The following is a 23,406-nucleotide window of genomic DNA, read 5'->3' on the forward strand; positions in this document are numbered from 1 at the left end:
AGATGTGCAGGTTGGAGCAACCTTCCCTCCTCTGAGTTTATCCGTTCACACCCTATCCATATTATATAGAAAGAGGACAAATTAAAGTGCTATTAAAGGTTCAATAAAAAAAATAAAAAAATAACAAACATGTCATACTTACCTCCACTGTGCAGCTCATTTTGCACAGAGTGGCCCTGATCCTCGTCTTTTAGGGTCCCTCAGCGGCTGTCTCGGTTCCTCCCCGCATCAGCTGACACCCCTGGGAGGTGCTTTCCCAAGGGGGTTACCTTGCAGGCGGCGCTCCCGAGTCCTGTATTGGGCGTCCATAGCTGCCAACTACAGGACTCGACCCCGGGCCCTCTCGTCATTCGAGTTGATTGACAGCAGCGCGAGTCAATGGCTGCGCTGCTATTAATCTATCCAATGAAGAGTCGAGAAGCCTGTTTTTCACGACCAATCTAAAAAATGGCAGTTTTCTCGTCATGAAAAACGGTCGCGTGTACGTGGCATAAGGCTCCACAAAAACCCTGGTTGAAAAAGTCTGCTATTTTAGATTAGATCTGCAATTCATTTCAGTTCAAGTGCATGTCCTTATATCAATAATGACAACACTTTTTTTTACTACAGCGGGGATCGAAAGTTTGGGCACCTCAGGTAAAAATTTGTATTAATGTGCATAACGAAGCCAAGGAAAGATGGAAAGTTCTCCAAAAGGCATCAAATTACAGATTAGTTTTCTTATAATATGTCAAAAAAAGTTAGATTTTATTTCCATCATTTACACTTCAAGATTACAGAAAACAAAAAAATGGTGTCTGCAAAAGTTTGGGCACCCTGCAGAATTTATAGCATGCATTGCCCCCTTTGCAAAGCTGAGACCTGCCAGTGTCATGGATTGTTCTCAATCATCATCTGGGAAGACCAGGTGATGTCAATCTCAAAGGTTTTAAATGCCCAGACTCACCTGACCTTGCCCCAACAATCAGCACCATGGGTTCTTCTAAGCAGTTGTCTAGAAAACTGAAACTGAAAATAGTTGACGCTCACAAAGCTGGAGAAGGCTATAAGAAGATAGCAAAGCATTTTCAGATGTCAATATCCTCTGTTCGGAATGTAATTAAGAAATGGCAGTCATCAGGAACAGTGGAAGGTAAAGCAAGATCTTGAAGACCAAGAAAAATATCAGACAGAACAGCTCGCAGGATTGTGAGAAAAGCAATTCAAAACCCACGTTTGACTGCACGATCCCTCCAGAAAGATCTGGCAGACACTGGAGTTGTGGTACACTATTCCACTATAAAGAGATACTTGTACAAATATGGTCTTCATGGAAGAGTCATCAGAAGAAAACCTCTTATACGTCCTCATCGGCGTTTGAACTTTGCAAATGAACATATAGACAAGCCTGATGCATTTTGGAAACAAGTTCTGTGGACTGATGAGGTTAAAATATAAAATTTTGTATGAAATGAGCAAAGGTACGTTTGAAGAAGAAAGGGCACAGAATTTAATGAAAAGAACCTCTGTCCAACTGTTAAGCATGGGGGTGGATCAATCATGCTTTGGTGTTGTATTGCAGCCAGTGGCACAGGGAACATATCACGAGTAGAAGGAAAAATGGATTCAATAAAATTTCAGCAAATTTTGGATGGTAACTTGATGCCATCTGTGAAAAAGCTGAAGTTATAGAGAGGATGGCTTCTACAAATGGACAATGATCCTAAACACACCTCAAAATCCATGGGGGATTACATCAAGAGGAGTAAACTGAAGGTTTTGCCATGGCCTTCACAATCTCCTGACCCCAACATAATTGAAAATCTATGGATAGACCTTAAAAGAGCAGTGCATGACAGACAGCCCAGAAATCTCAAAGAACTGGAAGACTTTTGTAAGGAAGAATGGGCAAAGATACCTCAAACAAGAATTGAAAGACTCTTGGCTGGCTACAAAAAGCGTTTACAAGCTGTGATACTTGCCAAAGGGGGCAGTACAAGATATTAACTCTGCAGGGTGCCCAAACTTTTACAGACGCCATTTTTTTGTTTTCTGTTATTTTGAAAGTGTAAATGATGGAAATAAAATCTAACTTTTTTTGACATATTATAAGAATGTCTAATCTGTAATTTGCTGCCTTTTGGAGATTTTTCCATCTTTCCTTGGCTTCGTTATGCACATTAATACAAATTTTTACCTGGGGTGCCCAAACTTTCGATCCCCACTGTATATAACAACCCATCAGTTTTTTTTTTTGTGTGTCCTGTTTTACCTTTAGACACTGATAGCACTTTCAATAACATACTAGTCTATAACTATGTACTGTATATGAATACAGTATGGGGCAGATTCACAAAGATCTGCCCCGGCGCAGCGTATCTGAGGTACGCTACGCAGCCGTAACTTACTTCTCTTTGGTTCGAATCCAGAAAGAATTTGCGCCGTAAGTTACGGCGGCGTAGTCTATCTCTCGCGGTGTAATGGCACGTAATTCAAATCGGCGAGTAGGGGGCGTGTTTCATTTAAATGAAGCGCGTCCCCACGCCGAACGAACTGCGCATGCGCCATCCCTAAAATTTCCTGCTGTGCATTGCGCTAAATGACGTCGCAAGGACGTCATTGTTTTGACTTGGACATAAATTATGTCCAGCCCGATTCACGGACGACTTACGCAAACAAATTATTTTTTAATTATACGCGGGAACGACGGCCATACTTAACATTGAGTACTCCACCAAATAGCAGCTTTAACTATACGCCGAAAAAAGCCGACTAGAGACGACGTAAAAAAATGCGACGGCCGCTCGTACGTTCGTGGATCGTCGGAAATAGCTAATTTGCATACTCAACGCGGAAAACGACGGGAACGCCACCCAGCGGACGCCGAAGTATTGCATCTAAGATCCGAAGGCGCACAAAGACGTACGCCTGTTGGATCTAACCCAGATGCCGTCGTATCTTGTTTTGAGGATTCAAAACAAAGATACGACGTGGGAAATTTGAAAGTACGCCGGAGTATTAGTAGATACGCCGGCATACTTTCTTTGTGGATCTGCCCCTATGTGTGTATATAAATAATTACATGTTTATGTGCATAGTACACTGCTATATAACTTTTACATTAAAAAAATATGTTACTAAGGCTGACAGAAAAATAAACTAACATCTCTGTTCTTCAGGATACAATATGATGATGATTCTCCTGATCAATACATTAATATAGCACACGACGGAACAATTACCAATGCAAAGCCATTGCCGATTGTCAGTGCCTGTAAATTAAACATTTACCGCTTTCCTTTCGACTCGCAGAAGTGTAATCTCACCTTTGGTTCATATATTCATACAGGTATGTTTATATTGTATGTTACACACAGATTACATTTTTATACAGGTAGTGCAGAATTATTAGGCAAGTTGTATTTTTGAGGGTTCATTTTATTATTGAACAACAACCATGTTCTCAATGAACCCAAAAAACTCATTAATATCAAAGCTGAATATTTTTGGAAGTAGTTTTTAGTTTGTTTTTAGTTTTAGCTATTTTAGGGGGATATCTGTGTGTGCAGGTGACTATTACTGTGCATAATTATTAGGCAACTTAACAAAAAAAAAAATATATAACCATTTCAATTATTTATTTTTACCAGTGAAACCAATATAACATCTCAACATTCACAAATATACATTTCTGACATTCAAAAACAAAACAAAAACAAATCAGTGACCAATATAGCCACCTTTCTTTGCATGGACACTCAAAAGCCTGCCATCCATGGATTCTGTCAGTGTTTTGATCTGTTCACCATCAACATTGCGTGCAGCAGCAACCACAGCCTCCCAGACACTGTTCAGAGAGGTGTAATGTTTTCCCTCCTTGTAAATCTCACATTTGATGATGGACCACAGGTTCTCAATGGGGTTCAGATCAGGTGAACAAGGAGGCCATGTCATTAGTTTTTCTTCTTTTATACCCTTTCTTGCCAGCCACGCTGTGGAGTACTTGGACGTGTGTGATGGAGCATTGTCCTGCATGAAAATCATGTTTTTCTTGAAGGATGCAGACTTCTTCCTGTACCACTGCTTGAAGAAGGTGTCTTCCAGAAACTGGCAGTAGGACTGGGAGTTGAGCTTGACTCCATCCTCAACCCGAAAAGGCCCCACAAGCTCATCTTTGATGATAACAGCCCAAACCAGTACTCCACCTCCACCTTGCTGGCGTCTGAGTAGGACTGGAGCTCTCTGCCCTTTACCAATCCAGCCACGGGCCCATCCATCTGGCCCATCAAGACTCACTCTCATTTCATCAGTCCATAAAACCTTAGAAAAATCAGTCTTGAGATATTTCTTGGCCCAGTCTTGACGTTTCAGCTTGTGTGTCTTGTTCAGTGGTGGTCGTCTTTCAGCCTTTCTTACCTTGGCCATGTCTCTGAGTTTTGCACACCTTGTGCTTTTGGGCACTCCAGTGATGTTGCAGCTCTGAAATATGGCCAAACTGGTGGCAAGTGGCATCTTGGCAGCTGCACGCTTGACTTTTCTCAGTTCATGGGCAGTTATTTTGCGCCTTGGTTTTTCCACACGCTTCTTGCGACCCTGTTGACTATTTTGAATGAAACGCTTGATTGTTCGATGATCACGCTTCAGAAGCTTTGCAATTTTAAGAGTGCTGCATCCCTCTGCAAGATATCTCACTATTTTTGACTTTTCTGAGCCTGTCAAGTCCTTCTTTTGACCCATTTTGCCAAAGGAAAGGAAGTTGACTAATAATTATGCACACCTGATATAGGGTGTTGATGTCATTAGACCACACCCCTTCTCATTACAGAGATGCACATCACCTAATATGCTTAATTGGTAGTAGGCTTTCGAGCCTATACAGCTTGGAGTAAGACAACATGCATAAAGAGGATGATGTGGTCAAAATACTCATTTGCCTAATAATTCTGCACTCCCTGTAGACAGTGAAATGTTAAAGTGACTCTAATCTATGGTTTAAAAATTAGGTTACAGGGTCATTAAATGGTGGGAGTGTATAGATTGCTTTCGGAAAAACAATTAAGGATATAATTTAGTGTCACTTTAAAGAAAATTCATCACAGTGACAGGCAATGCCTCTTAAAGAAGAACTCTGAAATAGGCAAAAAAAACCACTAAACAATTAATATATTTGTGAAATTCCTTATCACTAAAGAGAAAATTCTAAAGGCTGGTACACACGATTGGAGATTTTCTGCGGACAAAGCGTAGGACTTTTGTCCAAAGGGCGTTGGCCATGAGCTTGTCTTGCATACAATACAAACGGCAAAGAATTGTTGGTCAACAAACACGAAACATGTTTTTTCAGCTCTTTAGCGCCACCCTATGGGCAACTTCTGCTAAAATTGAGTTACTGTATGGGTAACATTGCTTCTGAGCATGCATGTTTGTACTTTGGAGTTGTGTCCAATGGACTTCTGTACACACGATAGGATAATCCGACAATACACATTTGTTGTTGAAAATTTTTAAAGCATGCTACCCAACATTTATTTGGGGGAAAATCCAACAACAATTGTCCGATGGAGCATACAAACGGTCGGATTTTCAGCCTGCCATCACACAATTCCCATTGGAAAATCCCTGATAGGACAGTCAAAATTAGAAGCGGCGCCCCCCACAGTTGCAGAATGCTGGCCACCCGCATACTGGGAGCGATGCAGGCCACTTTATGGGGGCACAAGACTAATTTGCCTATCAGCCCAGTCCGCCCCATAAGACTAACTGTGTAGCACAAGCCGGCGGGACTCTTTCCATGCTGCCCCCCCTGCAAAGTGCTGCCCTAGGCCTGGGCCTTGTTGGCCTAGGCCAGGATACAGCTTTGACTACTACTATGCTATAGTGAATACTCCAAAAAAAATTGTGCCGCTAAAGTGTTCGGGTTTGGCTTGAAGAAAAGGTGGCAACCCTAATCCAGGCTCTAAAAGAGGTTGTTCTTGAAGAATGAAAAAAGATAGATGTTGCAATATGTCGTTCATTCCATGCCTAGAAGACTTTGGCCCAGATTCACAGTGGAGATACGACGGCGTATCTGCTGATAAGCCGTCGTATCTCTGTTTCTATCTATGCGACTGATTCATGTAATCAGTTACGCATAGATAGGCAGAAGATCCGACAGGTGTAATTGTTTTACACTGTCGGATCTTAAGATGCAATACCGCGGCCGCCGTTGGGGGGAGTTCGCGTTGTAAACCAGCGTCTGGTATGCAAATTAGCAGTTACGGCGATCCACAACGTTTTTTCGCGTTCGCTACGTCGCCGCTAGTATAGTTTCCCGTCGCAAAGTTAGTCGTCGTTTTACCTGCCCTAACTTTAGTCAGCAAGCGTATTGCTGTCTAAAGTATGGCCGTCGTTCCCGCGTCGAAATTTAAAAAATAACGTCGTTTGCGTAAGCCGTCCGGGAATACGGAATTACGCTACGCGAGTCGCCTTTCGAAAAAATGACGTCACGGCGTGCAATGCACAACGGGAGTTCGGAAACGGAGCATGCGCGGTAGGTCCGGCGCGGGAGCGCGCCCAATTTAAATGGCACACGCCCATTTAAATTGGCCCGCCGCCGGCGTAGGTTTTCATCGCAAGTGCTTGGTGAATCAGGCACTTGCGATCAAAAATTGCGGTGGTGTAACGTATCTATGATACGTTATGCCGCCGCTCTTCTATGTGAATCTGGGCCTTTGTGCCTTAAAAATCATGGAGGCCATACAAAATATAGAGTAGTTTTTGTTTAGTTTAGTGAGTCCCCCTCCTCAAGAAGGCATGTACAGGTAACAATTGTATAAATATTAGTACATTCTCTTGCAAACAAGTATTATAGCGTCATTCTCTCCAATTATGATAGTTGCACATATATAAGTGTCCACTATAATACTTGTTTATTTGCAAGAGAATATACTAATACATATACAAATTTGTTGTGCTGCACTATGAAGGTATAAAAGATTGTTTGGTGTTGTGAGATCACGTACACACGGTCGGAATTTCCGACAACAAATGTTCGATGGGAGCTTGTTGTCGGAAATTCTGACCATGTGTAGGCTCAATCGGACATTTGCTGTCGGAATTTCCGACAACAAAAATTTGAGAGCTGGTTCTCAAATTCTGTCGGAATTTCCGAGCGTGTGTATACAATTCCGACGCACTAAATTCCACACATGTTCAAAATCAAGCAGTTCACTGGCTATTGAACTTCATTTTCCGACAACATTTGTGTGACCGTGTGTATGCAAGACAAGTTTGAGCCAACATCCCTTGGAAACAAATTCACGGTTTTGTTGTTGGAATGTCTGATCGTCGGTACGCGGCTTAAGTGTTCAGCAACAATTTTGAAATTATTTTGAGCTACTTATCTGAGTTATATTGTTCTTTAGGTTCACATATGTTGAGATATTTTTGATTGCGCTGATTGTCACTATATACCTGATTACATGTACAGTCATGTCAATGAACATCAAAATGATTCAGAGAAGAATTGGAAGAAAGTGCTGTGGTCAGTACCCACCACAGTGCAAATCAGTGCCCACCATAGTGCCAATTAGTGTCCATCACAGTGCCAATCAGTGCCCAGCATTAACTCCTGTCAGTACTGTAATAGACTTTTCCCTGGCTCAATTCCAGGATACATTTTCTATTCTGCCGCTGAGCCAAATTCATGATGATGTGAGCATGCATGCAGAAGAAATCTCACACTTCAGTCTCCATCATCATCTCCAACAGAAAGAAAGCCTTTATTCAAATTACAGCTTTTATAGCCTAAAGGACATAAGCAAACATCATCACATATGGGTGCATCTGATTGGCTCATTCACATATGGTGTTCTCTTGTTACATTTGTTTCATGACCACAAGGCAAGCTTTCCAGACTTTCAGCAGCCATTTACTTTACACGGTGGGAGGGGCAGAGAGGAGGGGGTAAAGGAGTGGGGAGTAGAAAGGAAGGTGTTGAAAAGAACATATGGCTTTCATCTATATATATCTTGGTCAAGACAAATACCACTGTCTTGTCACATGAATACTGAAATACACACACATATATATATATATATATATATATATATATATATATATACACACACACACACACACATACATGCGTATATATATACATATATATATACATATATATATATATATATATATATATATATATATATATATATATATATATACACATACACATCGCAACAAGAAAGAAAATAAATAAAATAATAAAAGAAAGGAAAGCAATATTTGAGTGGTTAAAAGAGAAAGATAACATAGACATTTTATTTCACTCCATCACAGTACCTGCCCAATCAGTGCTGCCCATCATTGCCATCTATTAGTGTCCATCAATGCCACCTGTCAGTGCCAATCAGTGCTGCCTGTCAGTGCCCATCAGTGCCACCTATTGGTGCCCATCGGTGCTGCCTATCAGTGCCCTTCAATTCTACATATCAGTGCCCTCTCATCAGTACCCATCAGGACACACCGGGGGACATGGGAACAGGCAGGATCAACCATGTTTTTTACAGCTTAGAGAAGAAAAAAAATTACACTGCAGACAACCACTATGCCGTTTAACATGCTTTAAAGGAACAGGGATCTTCTCCTTTTTTTTTTAGGGTTACAACCACTTTAAAACTTTAATTATTTTTAAAAAATTTTGATTTAATATGTATTTTTACATATTTTGTGCCATACCCTACTGTATAGCACTGCAAAATATGCCTGTGTTATATAATTAAAATAAAATAGTGATGACTTGTCGTCTAATTTCACCTTTTACTTTTCCTATTTCACAGACACAGATATTGTCATGTCTCCAAAATTCAATTCAAGTGAAGTGTACAAAAGATCAAAAGATGTTTTTGTCAACAAAGGAGACTGGATACTACTAGACATCACAGTGAAGTCAAATTTAATATATGTTAATGGCGCTAATTTCAGCACAGTCTTTTATGAGGTGAGAAACATTATTTATTTATTTTTTTTATGCACCTACAGTGCTCTGCATAAGTATTTACCCCTTTTGGAGTTTTTCACATTTTAGGGTTACATTATGCAATGTGAAAGGATTTCACTGAAATGTCCTTAAAGTGGTTAGGTGAACTTACATTGGACCCTCTTCCTCCCGGAACCCCCACACCCGCTCCCCGCCCTGGTCTCGCTGACCTGGAGTGCCACAATCACCAACTGTAAGACATTGGGTTGCTGCTTCACCGGTGCAGGGATTTGAAATCCCCACAGTTTTCTCTCCTCCTCTCTAGCGTTGACAGGACAGGCTAGGTGGGTTCTGATTGGTCAGCGCCGTCATGCAGAGAGATACATCTAGGAGCTTATGCTGCAGAGATTTTAAATCCCTGGACCGGTAAAGCGGCGGCCTGATATCCCCAGGTGAGTGGGACAGGGGGGAAGGGAAGAGGAAAGGGGTTCAGTGCAAGGTCACCTTACAGATTTTCTGTAAAGGTTATCTTACCCTTCAAGGTTTGTCACCTTATTGCATGCTGTGCATTAAGGTGAAAAAAAAAACGTTTGTGCTGCAGCTCCCCCCAAAACCCCTAATTTTTCTTACCCGAGTCCAATCCGATCCAGTGACGTGCACAAGAGCAGCGGCTCCAGCCACTGTTGCCCTCCTCATTGGACAGATTGATAGCAGAGAGAGCCATTGGCGCGAGACATGGGAGCGGGGGGCAAGACCAAGTCCTGCTATCTGTGTCAATGGACGCACGGGTGCCCCCATGGAAAGCAACTTTCCATGGGGGCACCGGCTGAAGAGCAGGTTTTCCTTTGTTTTCACCCTGTGATTTGCTAGTAACACATCTGCTGTATTAGTGAGACACAACTCTGGAGAAGTAAGCACAGTATGCACAGCAGTCAGCAGCATTGCCCGTGTGAAAAGTGTCCGTGATAGCCGGGAGAGAGCAGGTGATTCCTGCGTTCTCCTCTCTGCATGCACCAGCGCTATTCAACCTATACAGGTAACCCTTTTTTCATTTACGTTTGATTTTACTCTCTACTCTTTTAAGTGCCTGTGGCTGGCCATTTCCATCTGAATATTTGGCCATGGCTCTGGCATTTTCTTGTTTATTGATACTCGTGTTTACACACACAGCTCCCGGTTCTCGCTCTGCAACGAGCGATCGGGGGTGCCCGGCGGTGATCACGCCTGCCGGGCACTCACATCGGCACCAGGGGCGCGCGCCCCTAGTGGCTGCAATGCAAAATCACATTATATTACGTGATTTTGCGCAGCCGAGCCGACCTGCCGCTGTAAAACTACGGTGGGCGGTCAGCAAGCGGTTAAAGGGGTTGAAAAGGTACAATTTTTTTCTCCTAAAAAGCTTCTTTTACCTTAGTGCAGTCCTCCTTCACTTACTTCATCCTTCCATTTTGCTTTTAAATGTCCTTATTTCTTCTGAGAAATCCTCACTTCCTGTTCTTCTGTCTGTAACTCCACACAGTAATGCAAGGCTTTCTCCCTGGTGTGGAGTGTCGTACTCGCCCCCTCCCTTGGACTACAGGAGAGTCAGGACGCCCACTAACACACAGCTCCTTTCTCTATCTGCAACGTAGAGAGTGTCCTGACTCGTCCTGGTCACGTGACAGTGAAGGGAGCAGGTCTCATTATGCTCCCCCATACATGCAAGCACCAAGCTATGATGGAGGTAGTGGCAGTAAGGGCAAGATCGCAAGGTGAATAAGTGGGTTAGGGTCCTTTACAAAAACACTGAGGAAATGATGTCTCAGTTGAGAGGCACTACTAAGGTAGGTAGTTGTGATATCAATTCCTGCTTAAAGTGACCCTGTAAGAACAAGGGCCCAGATTCACGTAGAAGTGCAGCGGCGGCGTAACGTTTAGTAGATATGTTACACTGCCGCAAGTTTTCATCGCAAGTGCCTGATTCACAAAGCACTTGCGAGAAAACTTCCGCCGGCGGCCTCCGGCGTAAGCCCGCGTAATTCAAAGGGGCGTGTGCCATTTAAATTAGGCGCGCTCCCGCGCCGGACCTACTGCGCATGCTCCCTTTTGAATTTCCCGCCGTGCTTTGCGCGAAGTGACGTCATTTTTTGAACGGCGACGTGCGTAGCGTACTTCCGTATTCCCGTACGTCTTACGGAAGAAGGAAAAATTTTCAAATTTCGACGCGGGAACGACGGCCATACTTTATACAGCACATACGAGTGCTGTGTAAAGTTAGGGCACCAAAAACGACGACTAACTTTGCGACGGCAAACTAGACTAGCAGCGACGTAGCGAATGCGAAAAACCGTCGTGGATCGCCGTAACTACTAATTTGCATACCCGACGCTGGTTTACGACGCAAACTCCCCCCAGCGGCGGCCGCGGTATTGCATCCTAAGATCCGACAGTGTAAAACAATTACACCTGTCGGATCTTATGGATATCTATGCGTAACTGATTCTATGAATTAGTCGCATAGATACTCTGAGAGATACGACGGAGTATCTGAGATACTCCATCGTATCTTGGCTGTGAAACTGGGCCAAGGTTTCCTGCAAGAGAAGATATAGTACACTCCTCCATCAGAATTTGCCTCTTACCTTTCCTCTGTTTCAGTGCTGAAGCCTACAGCATAGAGTGACCACGTGTCCCGGATTGCCTGGGACAGTCCCGCATTTTGCAGGTCTGTCCCAGGCACAGGGCCGGTACAAGGCAGGGGCGGAAGGGTCGGCTGCCCTGAGCGCTACCATTTGCGGGCAGGAGGGGGGCGCAGGTGAAGTGCCGCCAGTGTGCTTTACTGTACACACTAGCCGGCGCCACTAGTAGTCATCTGTAACTTACTGCTGTTATGTGCTGAGTGCGCTCCTGCACCCAGCACAAGCCTACACAGTCCACACCAGCCATACATGTCAGCGCTGCTCCTTCTCTCCCCCTATGAAGGGGATTTGTAGTCCCGTCCCAGCAGCGTGACATCACTCACAGCCGGAGGTGGGATAGGAGGAGAGAAGAGAGCTGCTGCTGAAACTGCGGGAGGAGCCGCTGAGGAGGAACCAGCAGAAGTTCAGTAAGTTCAGTGTGTGTGTATCACCAGGACTTTTTCACCTCTGGCAGCCCTCTCCTCTACTGGCTTTTCTGTGTTAGCTCTGGGCACTCAATGCTGCTGCCCTCGAGCACAATTCTGCTCCCAGCACTGTAAGCTAGTGATTCCAGAGGCAGCTTGTCCCTGCTTGCTGCCACTACTGATACATTGCAGCATGAAGCCGAGGAGCTCTGAAACTCCTCCTCAGCTCTGTGCTACAAGCAGCAGGCAGGGCTCTCTGTACTCAGCTGAAGTAAGAAAAAAAAGCCTGTGCATACCATAGAGAGTGGTGACCGTCAGAAGAGGTGAGGGGTTGCCAAAGCCTGAGGTGCAGAGAGGAGTGCACTGTAAAGGTGTGGGGGAGGGGGTATATGTGCTGAGAGAGAGAACAGTGAACAAGGGGGGGGGGGGGGGGGTAGCAGAGAGAAGAGCTGGGGGGATGTGTGCAGAGGGGGGATTTGTACATGGAGGAGATCTGGGGGGATTTGTACATGGAGGGGATCTGGGGGGATTTGTGCAGAGGGGGGATCTGGGGGGATTTGTACATGGAGGAGATCTGGGGGGATTTGTACATGGAGGGGATCTGGGGAATGTATGCAGAGGGGGGATCTGGGGGGATTTGTACATGGAGGAGATCTGGGGGGATGTGTGCAGAGGGGGATCTGGGGGGATGTGTGCAGAGGGGGGATCTGGGGGGATTTGTACATGGAGGAGATCTGGGGGGATGTGTGCAGTGGGGGATCTGGGGTGATTTGTACAGAAAGGAGAGCTGGGGAATGTATGCAGAGAGGGGATCTGGAGGGATTTGTACATGGAGGAGATCTGGGGGGATTTGTGCAGAGGGGGGGATCTGGAGGGGTTTGTACATGGAGGAGATCTGGGGGGATGTGTGCAGAGGGGGATCTGGGGGATGTGTGCAGAGGGGGGATCTGGGGGGATTTGTACATGGAGGAGATCTGGGGGGATGTGTGCAGAGGGGGATCTGGGGGGATGTGTGCAGAGGGGGGATCTGGAGGGATTTGTACATGGAGGAGATCTGGGGGGATTTGTGCAGAGGGGGGGATCTGGAGGGGTTTGTACATGGAGGAGATCTGGGGGGATGTGTGCAGAGGGGGATCTGGGGGGATGTGTGCAGAGGGGGGATCTGGAGGGATTTGTACATGGAGGAGATCTGGGGGGATTTGTGCAGAGGGGGGGATCTGGAGGGGTTTGTACATGGAGGAGATCTGGGGGGATGTGTGCAGAGGGGGATCTGGGGGATGTGTGCAGAGGGGGGATCTGGGGGGATTTGTACATGGAGGAGATCTGGGGGGATGTGTGCAGAGGGGGATCTGGGGGGATGTGTGCAGAGGGGGGATCTGGAGGGATTTGTACATGGAGGAGATCTGGGGGGATTTGTGCAGAGGGGGGGATCTGGAGGGGTTTGTACATGGAGGAGATCTGGGGGGATGTGTGCAGAGGGGGATCTGGGGGGATGTGTGCAGAGGGGGGATCTGGAGGGATTTGTACATGGAGGAGATCTGGGGGGATTTGTGCAGAGGGGGGGATCTGGAGGGGTTTGTACATGGAGGAGATCTGGGGGGATGTGTGCAGAGGGGGATCTGGGGGGATGTGTGCAGAGGGGGGATCTGGGGGGATTTGTGCAGAGGGGGGATCTGGAGGGATTTGTACATGGAGGAGATCTGGGGGGTGTGTGCAGAGGGGGATCTGGGGTGATTTGTACAGAAAGGAGAGCTGGGGAATGTATGCAGAGATGGGATCTGGAGGGATTTGTACATGGAGGAGATCTGGGGGGATTTGTGCAGAGGGGGGATCTGGAGGGATTTGTACATGGAGGAGATCTGGGGGGATTTGTGCAGAGGGGGGATCTGGAGGGATTTGTACATGGAGGAGATCTGGGGGGATTTGTGCAGAGGGGGGGATCTGGAGGGATTGGTACATGGAGGAGATCTGGGGGGATGTGTGTGTACCACTGCTGCTGCCCTCGAGCCCTTGAGCACAATTCTGCTCCATAGAGACTGGTGACCGTCAGAAGAGGTGAAGGATAGCCAAAGCCTGAGGTTGTGCAGAGAGGAGTGCACTGTAACGGTGTGGGGGAATATGTGCTGAGAGAGGCACAGATAGTCACAACGGCGACGATAATTGGGGGGGGGGGGCGCAGTTTGCCTCCTTCGCCCTGGGCACCAAATGACCTTGTCCCAGCACTGCCCAGGCACATTCACTCCAGGACAATACAGTGTCTCAGAATGAAACTGACACAGCCACCGCCCAAGCCAATCTTATGCCCCCATAAATGCCGCCACATCACCGCTTTACTCACTGACAGTACTTGTCCTGGCCGGGAATGCCTGGAGGAGCACAATCCCCACTCCCTGCTTGCGATTGGAGAAATCATAAATCCCGCCTCTTGTGTCCAATCACTGTGCTGTGATTCGTTACAGCACAAGCTGATTTTTGGGAAGGTAAGGTGTCCCTGAATGTTAGTTTGGAAATGTAGTCACCCTACTACAGCAATGTATTTGGCATTGAATATTTAAGTGGGTGTGATATCATACCTCCCAACTTTCTGAGATTGGAATGAGGGACACCTATCAGCAAAAGTATGCAGGCATAGGACACACCCCTTGCCACACCCCCTTAAAGGAGAATTGTACAAAAAAATAAGATTGGTTGAACCCACAAGTGCTTTTTTTACCACTACTATTTTTTTATATTGGCTTTTGAAATTTACAAATGCAGCAATTTAGAAATCAGATGAAAGTTTAGTGCTGGGAAACACTTTCTGAAAGATAAAAAGTGCATTTTATATACATCTATATAGATCAGACAAAAATGAGGGACAAATGAAGTGAATGAAGGACAGAGGGACATTGCTCCAAATCAGGGACAGTCCCTCGAAATCAGGGACAGTTGGGAGGTATGGTGATATGCCTCCAACCCCTACACCACTACTGGATTATGTAATCTCGACAAATCTCTCCCTATACCTCCAGATCTGATCAGATTACCAATGCTTACCAACAGAACTACTCTTATCAGCTGGCATGAGTTGTCTTTTTCTTTTTCTTTTTTAGATAACATTGAAAAGAGTACCTGTAGTTCAGATCATTACCCTCGTCCTCCCAGCATGCTTCATGGTTTTCTTGGATATTGCCAGTATGTTTATACATATTGAGTCTGGAGAAAGGCTTGGCTTTAAAATAACTCTTTTACTTGGATTTGCTGTGCTCCTTTTAATCCTAAACGACATGCTTCCAAAATCTAGCACTGCTCCGGTATTAGGTAAGTTGTTTTAACTTTTACCTTCCTATCCATATAATTAGAATCCAACAATTTGATACTGTATATGCTTTTTTCTTAATAGTATGCTGACCATTGAGGCACTCGGGCACTGCACGAGGGCCCCATACCACTAGGGGGCCCCACCAGGGTTGCCAGGCTCAGTAAAACCAGGGACAGTATGTAAAAATCTGTGTTTTTTTTACATCTGTCCCTGATATGTCCAAAACCGACATGCTTTTGATGTGAAGATCCAGAGATTTTAGCTGCCCTGCCTCTGTACTGCTTCCTGGCTTGGTGGCCATCTGTAAACCCAGGGGCCCCATAATCTTCTATTGTCCGAGGGCCCCATGAGTTGTCAGTCCGCCCCTGAGTATGCTTCTATCTGGTAAGCTACCATGTACAGTAAAACCTTGGATTGCGAGCATAATTTATTCCAGAAACATGCTTGTAATCCAAAGCACTTGTATATCAAAGCAAATATTTCCATAATAAATAATGGAAACTCAGATGATTCGTTCCACAACCATTTATTCATAGGTCCTTCAGTTTATAGTTCATATAAAAAGATTATAGCAATGTGATAGGTTGTGTAACCATAAAATGTCCATCCACAAATGGAAGCCTCCCCAAGGGGATTAGAAGCAAAATCCAGCAGGAGCTACAGAGTATAAAAGAGAAGAGAGGCGCTTCTAAGTGCAGCAATAAGTTGCTAAATGTTGTACCTTCATTAAATGTAACCATATTGCTACACTTAAAGTGGAGGTTCACCCAAAAAAAAATTTTTTTAACGTTACATTCAGCCGAGTTGTCCTAATGACAATCGGCTGTTTTTTTTTTATTTATTTTTTCGTACATACCGTATTTTCACCGCCGCTTCCGGGTATGTCTTCTGTGGGACTGGGCGTTCCTAATTGATTGACAGGCTTCCGACTGTCGTATACTGCCGAAGTTGCCGAAAGAAGCTGAACGTCGGTGCGCAGGCGCCGTATAGAGCCGCACCGACGTTCGGCTTCTTTCGGCAACTCGTGACGCGCTGTATGCGATGGTCGAAAACCTGTCAATCAATTAGGAACGCCCAGTCCCGCAGAAGACATACCCGGAAGCTGCGGTGAAAATACGGTATGTACGAAAAAAAAAAAACAGCCGATTGTCATTAGGACAACTAGGCTGAATGTAATGTTAAAAATGTATTTTTGGGTGAACCCCCACTTTAAGCCCTGTACACACGATCGGTTTGTCTGATTAAAACAGACCGATGGACCGTTTTCATCGGACAAACCGATCGTGTGTGGGCCCCATCGGTTTGTTTTCCATCGGTAAAAAAAAATATAACATGTTTTAAATTTTTCCTATGGATAAAAAACGATAGAAAAATCTGATCGTCTTTATGGAACTCCATCGGTCACAAATCCACGCATGGTCAGAATCAAGTCGACGGATGCTTGGAAGCATTGAACTTCATTTTGTTTTCGGCTTGTCGTAGTGTTGTACGTCACCGCGTTGGACACAATCGGATTTTTGACTGATGGTGTGTAGGCAAGACTGATGAAAGTCAGCTTTATCGGATATCCGAAGAAAAAATCCATCAGATTAGATTCCATCAGATGTCCGATCGTGTGTATGAGGCGCCTCTCTTCTCTTTTATACTCATTTGTGACATTACGCTACTCATATATTAAGACATCGCTTGTATATCAAGTCAAACTTTATTAAAAAATGTTACTCGTCTTGCAAAATGCTCTCAAACCAAGTTACTCTCAAACTAAGGTTTTACTGTATTATTCTTTGATGGTTATTACTTGTATCTCAAAAAAGCATTTTTACACTATTATGCCGCGTACACATGACTGTTTTTCATGACGTGAAAAACGACAACGTGAAAAATGACGCGAAAAAATAGAGCATGCTGTAAATTTTTAATGCCCATTTTTCACGTTATGAACAAAGCTCTGGAGCCTACACACGATCGTTTTTAACCACTCAAGACCCGGACCAAAATGCAGGTAAAGGACCCGGCCAGTTTTTGCGATTCGACACTGCGTCGCTTTAACTGACAATTGCGCGGTCGTGCGAAGTGGCTCCCGAACAAAATTGGCGTTCTTTTTTTCCCCACAAATAAAGCTTTCTTTTGGTGGTATTTGATCACCATTATTTTTTGCGCTATAAACAAAAATAGAGCGACAATTTTGAAAAAAATTCAATATTTTTTCCTTTTTGCTATAATAAATATCCCCCAAAAATATATAAAAAACCTTTTTTTTTCCTCAGTTTAGGCCGATACGTATTCTTCTACCTATTTTTGGTAAGAAAAATCGCAATAAGCGTTTATCGATTGGTTATAGTGTTTACAAAATAGGGGACAGTTTTATTGCATTTTTATAAAAAAAAAAAATGTTTTACTACAGCGATTTTTTTCGTGACCGCGACATTATGGCGGACACATCGGACAATTTTGACACATTTTTGGGACAATTGTCATTTTCACAGCAAAAAATGCTATAAAAATGCATTGTTTACTGTGAAAATTACAATTGCAGTTTGGGAGTTAATCACAAGGGGGCGCTGAAGGGGTTAAGTGTGACCTCATATGTGTTTCTAATTGTAGGGGGGCGGGGCTGGACGTGTGACATCATTGATCGTGTTTCCCTATATCAGGGAACACACGATCAATGACAGTGCCACAGTAAACAACGGGGAAGCTGTGTTTACACACAGCTCTCCTTGTTCTTCAGCTCCGGGGACCGATCGCGGGACTCCAGCGGCGATCGGGTCCGCGGGTTGAGGGTTCGTCCTTTGAGAAGGCTTCATTCATGTGGATACAGTGACTGGCTCAATCTTTTTTGTGCTAGTTATCAAAATGTTATCCTTAATGGCTCTGCATAACATAACTTTAAATAGATTTTTACTCCTTAGTCACCTAATGCCCATACTTTATTACATTTTTGTACAATATACTTTTGCCCACTGTGACATATTTCGGAAAGTAGTTCATCTGACTTATGAGGGCTTTAATTGCATCACTAGAGCCAGTCACTGTATTCCTGTTAGGGTCCTGGTGACCCAACATTAGTCACCCCCTAGATGATGGATTAGGGGTGGTTTTATGTGGGTGCGTTCTTCTGACATCGTTGTCATGTTTTTAACCACTTGCTTACTGGACACATATACCCCCTTCCTGTCCAGGCGAAATTTCAGCTTTCGGCACTTTCACGCTTTGAATGACAATTGCGCGGTCGTGCGACGTGGCTCCCCAACAAAATTTGGCGTCCTTTTCCCCCCACAAATAGAGCTTTCTTTTGGTGGTATTTGATCACCTGTGCGCTTGAGAACGAGGAAAACCAGGAAGACAAATGAACTGGGCTTCACATGCCCACAGCCATCATTGAAACGGCCAGAAGTTTGCTGAGACGATGTACAGTACGTTTTTACACAGATTTAGGAACCGATCCTCAAATTTTGATACGTTTGTAAGAATATTAAGTGTAATGATTTTAAAATTGCAAAAAAAGTACTTTCAGATACCCACAGATACCCACAGCAGCCTCTAACTTTCCTTGCTTTTATGGCCAAAATACAAGGCCATTTGTAAATGAAAGGTTCTAACAATTCCAGGTAGTGTAGAAGCTTCCTGCTACCTCCTGCACCCACACATCCCTTTGGCCTATCACTATTATGGACTGCCTCACTGGCTTACAGGAATGTTCCAGAGACAGGGAGGAGGGGGATAGCTTTGGTACGCTAAGGAGGTGCTGAAAATGTGCCTGTCAATGCAGATGGGATTTGGCCATAATGCCAGAGATTTGAGACTTTTACCTTCAGCCAGGGGCGTCAGGAGGGGGTGGCTAGGGGGGGGGGGGGCTGAAGCCTTGAATGTGACCCCGAAAAGACCCGAGTTTAATAATGTCAGGGCTCCATTGTTAGCCCCGATCTGATCCGGAGTGCCGCCGAATGTGGCCGAGTAAGGCCGAGTCCTGCAGACTCGCCGAGTGCTGAGTGCCATAGCAGGTCCTGGAGCCTGTGCAACGCCTATGATGGACGTCCCACTGGTCCAATGCTGTGACCGCGGGACGTGTGACATCCATCATATGCGCTACAGGCTCCAGAAGGCGGGAATTACAATGCGGCTGCCGCACCACATCCCCACTCGGTGCTCGGGCGGGCGGCTATTCTTAGGCTCTCCTCCAGGGCAGCTCCTCGGCTCTCCTACCCTCCAGGCTCCTCAGCTCTCCTACCCTTCGGGCTCCTCGGCTCTCCTACCCTCAAGGCTCCTCAGCTCGCCTCCCCTCCCCTCCAGGCTCCTCGGCTCTCCTCCTTTGATGGAATGACTGACTGCCTGGCCTGCCTGTGCCTGCTGTGACACCGCTGAGCTGAGATCAGACAGTGTAATGTGTATGAAGTCAGTGTAGGTAGGGCAGTGTATATAGGTCACTATTGTCAGTGTAGGTAGGTCAGTGTAGGTAGGTCAATGTATGTAGGTCAGGTAGGTCAGTGTATGTAGGTCACTACTGTCAATGTATGTAGGTCAGTGTATGTCAGGTAGGTCAGTGTATGTAGGTCAGGTAGGTCAGTGTATGTCAGGTAGGTCAGTGTAGGTCAGGTAGCTCAGTGTATGTAGGTCACATCCGTCAATGTATGTAGGTCAGGTAGGTCAGTGTATGTAGGTCAGGTAGGTCAGTGTATGTAGATCACTACCATCAGTTTATATAGATCAGTGTAGGTAGGTCAGGTAGGTCAGTGTATGTAGGTCAGTGTATGTAGGTCACTACCGTCAGTGCATGTAGGTCAGGTAGGTCACGGGCCAGCCAAAAAAAAAGCCTGCATCACATACACCAACCCCCCCACCCCCCCCGTTTGACAGAGGTTCTGTGACTGCCATAGTTACTATCCAGTGGGTCAGAGACCTGAGGCATGCAGCTGAAGTTTAAAGCCTGAACTCCCGCCCTGTATGTTTGCTCCAGTTCATTACTGGGTAGTGAAACTAAAATCAGGATGACAGCTCTATGACCCACGCCTATTTAAAAATGGCAGTTTCCATATTTTCCAACAGTTGTACTTGAACCATTTGCTTCTTTTAGAAGGACCTCTTCACCGTGTTTTAATCTTGCAATTACAGGTATATTCTGCCTGGTCTGTATGACTGTCATGATACTCAGTATATTTGGATGTGTCATAATTTCCTACATGATGATGCTGTCCAGATCTCAGACTGTTGTCCCATCTTGGGTAAAGACCTGGATCTTGAAATACTTGGCAACGCTCCTTTGCTTTAGGTCCTTAAGCAAACTCGGAATAAGCATAAGTGAACCAGAATTGGATTCAAAAACCGGTAAGTAGTGTTTGCTACATGTGAACAGACTTCCTGAACAGACTTTAGATCATGACACAGGAAGGAGGTGATGCAGGGTGTGTGCATGAGGTCAGCTGGTTAACTCCTTCCTGTGTCATGACCTAAAGTCTGTTCAGGAAGCAAGGCAGAAGTAAAGGAGCAGTATTTTTAAACAGCCATTGGAAGAGTGAGGTAACCGTATGTAGAATAAAAGCTGTTTTATTTTAGCAAAAGAAGTACATTGATGCTATATTGGTACATAGGGGAGCCAGAATAAAAATAAAAAAAAAGGTGAACTCAGCCTTTAACCAGAAAAGAGGCTGCAGTGGTCTGAACAATATGACTTGAAGAATTCCTTCCAACACAGTCATAGGGAGCACTGACCTCATGAGTCAGTGTGCCAAAAGCATTGTCCTGCGCCCATTGGGAGCTGTGCAAATGGTGCTATTCCGACTACGTGCTATTTCATCATGGACCGCAAGTTAACGAGCAAACGTGAAATTCTGCGTGAAACTGGGCAAATCTGCCACAGAGACATTTGACATGATTCGGCAAGTTACGGTGATGCTACAATGAGTAGTTAAAAAAGGGGGGAGAGAGTTGGGACTTTGAATGAGATGCGTTTTTAGCAGTATGTGATTAGCAGTATGTGATTAAGTATATATATATGGAATATAATATATGGAATATAATTTTTTTCCATAATAGCCAATATAAGTATATATATATGGAATATAATTTTTTTCCATAATAGCCAGGCTCAAAGTTACCAACCAAAAAAGCACTAAACCAAATTAATCTGTCTAACTGTATGTAATTAAAAACAGAGGTTTAGTTGCATGTATTTGCAAATACCTGGGTAAGCTGCAGGCCAACGTCAAGGCACTCCGTGTACTGCAGTCCTAGCTATGATTTTTAAAGCCTCCTAAAGAGGAGCACAGGCATACTAATCAATAGCACAATGAGTAGTTAAAGGTATTTTAAATGGCACACGCTCTTCAAGAGCAAAAGAACATCACCGGAAGACAATGAAATATCAGTAAGACCTTCAAAGACACCAACAACCGAAAATGTGAAAACTGTTTGGCACCTTGTGATTTGAACATGCACCGTGTTGCTGCTAAGTTCATCTGCTTGGCAGACTTTGACGCAGTGTTCCTTCTGCTCAATCAGCAGCCTGTGGACCCCTCAAACTCAAAACACCTTGAATGACTCAATGCAGCATTGTCATAAACTTGCCGAAATGTCTCTGTGGCAGATTTGGCCAGTTTCATAAAGAATTTCACGTTTGCTCTTTGTTCTAACCTGCTGTCCGTGATGAAATAGCAGACGTGGCACACTGACTTATGAAGGTCAGTGTTCCCTGTGACTACATGCAGCCTTGTGTTGCCATCTGTTGGCGTGTTATAAAACTAGTCCTGAAACTTTTTGATACCACCTCGCATATATGCTGCTACAGGAAAATTGGTCTTCAGTGCCCAGTTGCCACACATATGAGTCCACAGCACTCTAATGCCGCGTACACACGATCGGAAATTCCGCCAAGAAAAGTCGGATGTGAGCTTTTGGTCGGAAATTCCGACCGTGTGTAAGCTTCATCTGAATTTTTCTGTCCGAATTTCTGCCAAGAAAAATTTGAGAGCTGGCTCTCAATTTTTCTGACAAGAAAAGTTCTTGGAGGAAATTCCGATCGCCTGTATGCAATTCCGACGTGCAAAAAAAACATGCATGCTCGGAATCAAGTTGACGCATGCTCGGAAGCATTGAACTTAATTTTTCTCGGCTCGTCGTCGTGTTGTACGTCACCGCGTTCTTGATGGTCAAAATGCAAAAAGCACTAAAACTGCATAGGTGTGAATCCAGCCTGATGAAGGTCATTTGGACGCTTTGCTGGTAGTGAGTTGGATACTGCGAGTTTTCCATATCTGCACTAGATCATTTATATCCACCTTTGTTGTCCAATTCTTCACAGATTCTAATAACGAAATGGTAAATGCTGAGAGGAGAAACACAACCCAAATATCCACTGAAGATAGTCATGAAGTGAACCTACTGAGGGAGCTGTTAAATGAAATCCTAAAGATCCACGAAGACTTGACGGAGTCTAGGATCAAGCAAGAGTATAAGTCAGAATGGCATGCTGCAGCACTTGTCATAGACCGCTTTATACTTATCACCTACCTAATCATTGTAACAATTGTGTTTGCTGTTGTAATCGCTATTTGGGTAACATAATGCGCATGTACAAGGAAGAGATACTGTTACATTATTTTCAGCTGTTTTCATGTCATTGTCACTTTTATCTAAAGCCAGGGCCGATCCGCCCTATAGGCTCACTATGCAAGCCGCTTCTCAACTCGTTGGCTGCATGGGAGAAGAGGTAAGAAGTCAGCACCCCCCACTTCTCACTTTAATGTAAGATGTCATTTCCGACAGCAGAACACCACCCCCCCCCCCCGCTTCTCAACTTTAATCTTTAAAGCGGTGGTTCACCCCAGTGCTTTAAGTGGGCCAAAAGAGGTGCCGGTACTCTATTAGGCGCCGGTGCTCCCCCCCCCCCCAATACTGAACATGAAAATACCCTTGGCTGCGTGTGATGGGCACAGTGGCTGCATTAGATGGGCACAGTGGCGACAATTGATGGTGGCACAGTGGCTGCGTGTGGTGGCACAGTGGCTGCGTGTGATGGCACAGTGGCTGCGTGTGATGGCACAGTGGCTGCGTGTGATGGGCACAGTGGCTGCATGTGATGGCACAGTGGCG

General features: G+C 44.8%; 1 protein-coding gene across 1 annotated transcript; it reads left to right on the forward strand.

Moving 5' to 3' along the window:
- Positions 1-2: 2 nt before the first annotated feature.
- LOC120916826 (5-hydroxytryptamine receptor 3A-like) lies at positions 3-22,983 on the forward strand. Its single transcript, XM_040327769.1, has 6 exons — positions 3-10; positions 3,159-3,328; positions 8,796-8,956; positions 15,110-15,317; positions 20,431-20,643; positions 22,616-22,983. Exons 1-6 carry the CDS (start codon positions 3-5, stop codon positions 22,876-22,878), a joined length of 1,023 nt encoding a protein of 340 aa, XP_040183703.1. The 3' UTR covers positions 22,879-22,983.
- The last annotated feature ends 423 nt before the right edge of the window (positions 22,984-23,406 follow it).

Source organism: Rana temporaria, chromosome 11, assembly GCF_905171775.1.
Source record: "Rana temporaria chromosome 11, aRanTem1.1, whole genome shotgun sequence".
Classification (NCBI taxonomy): domain Eukaryota; kingdom Metazoa; phylum Chordata; class Amphibia; order Anura; family Ranidae; genus Rana; species Rana temporaria.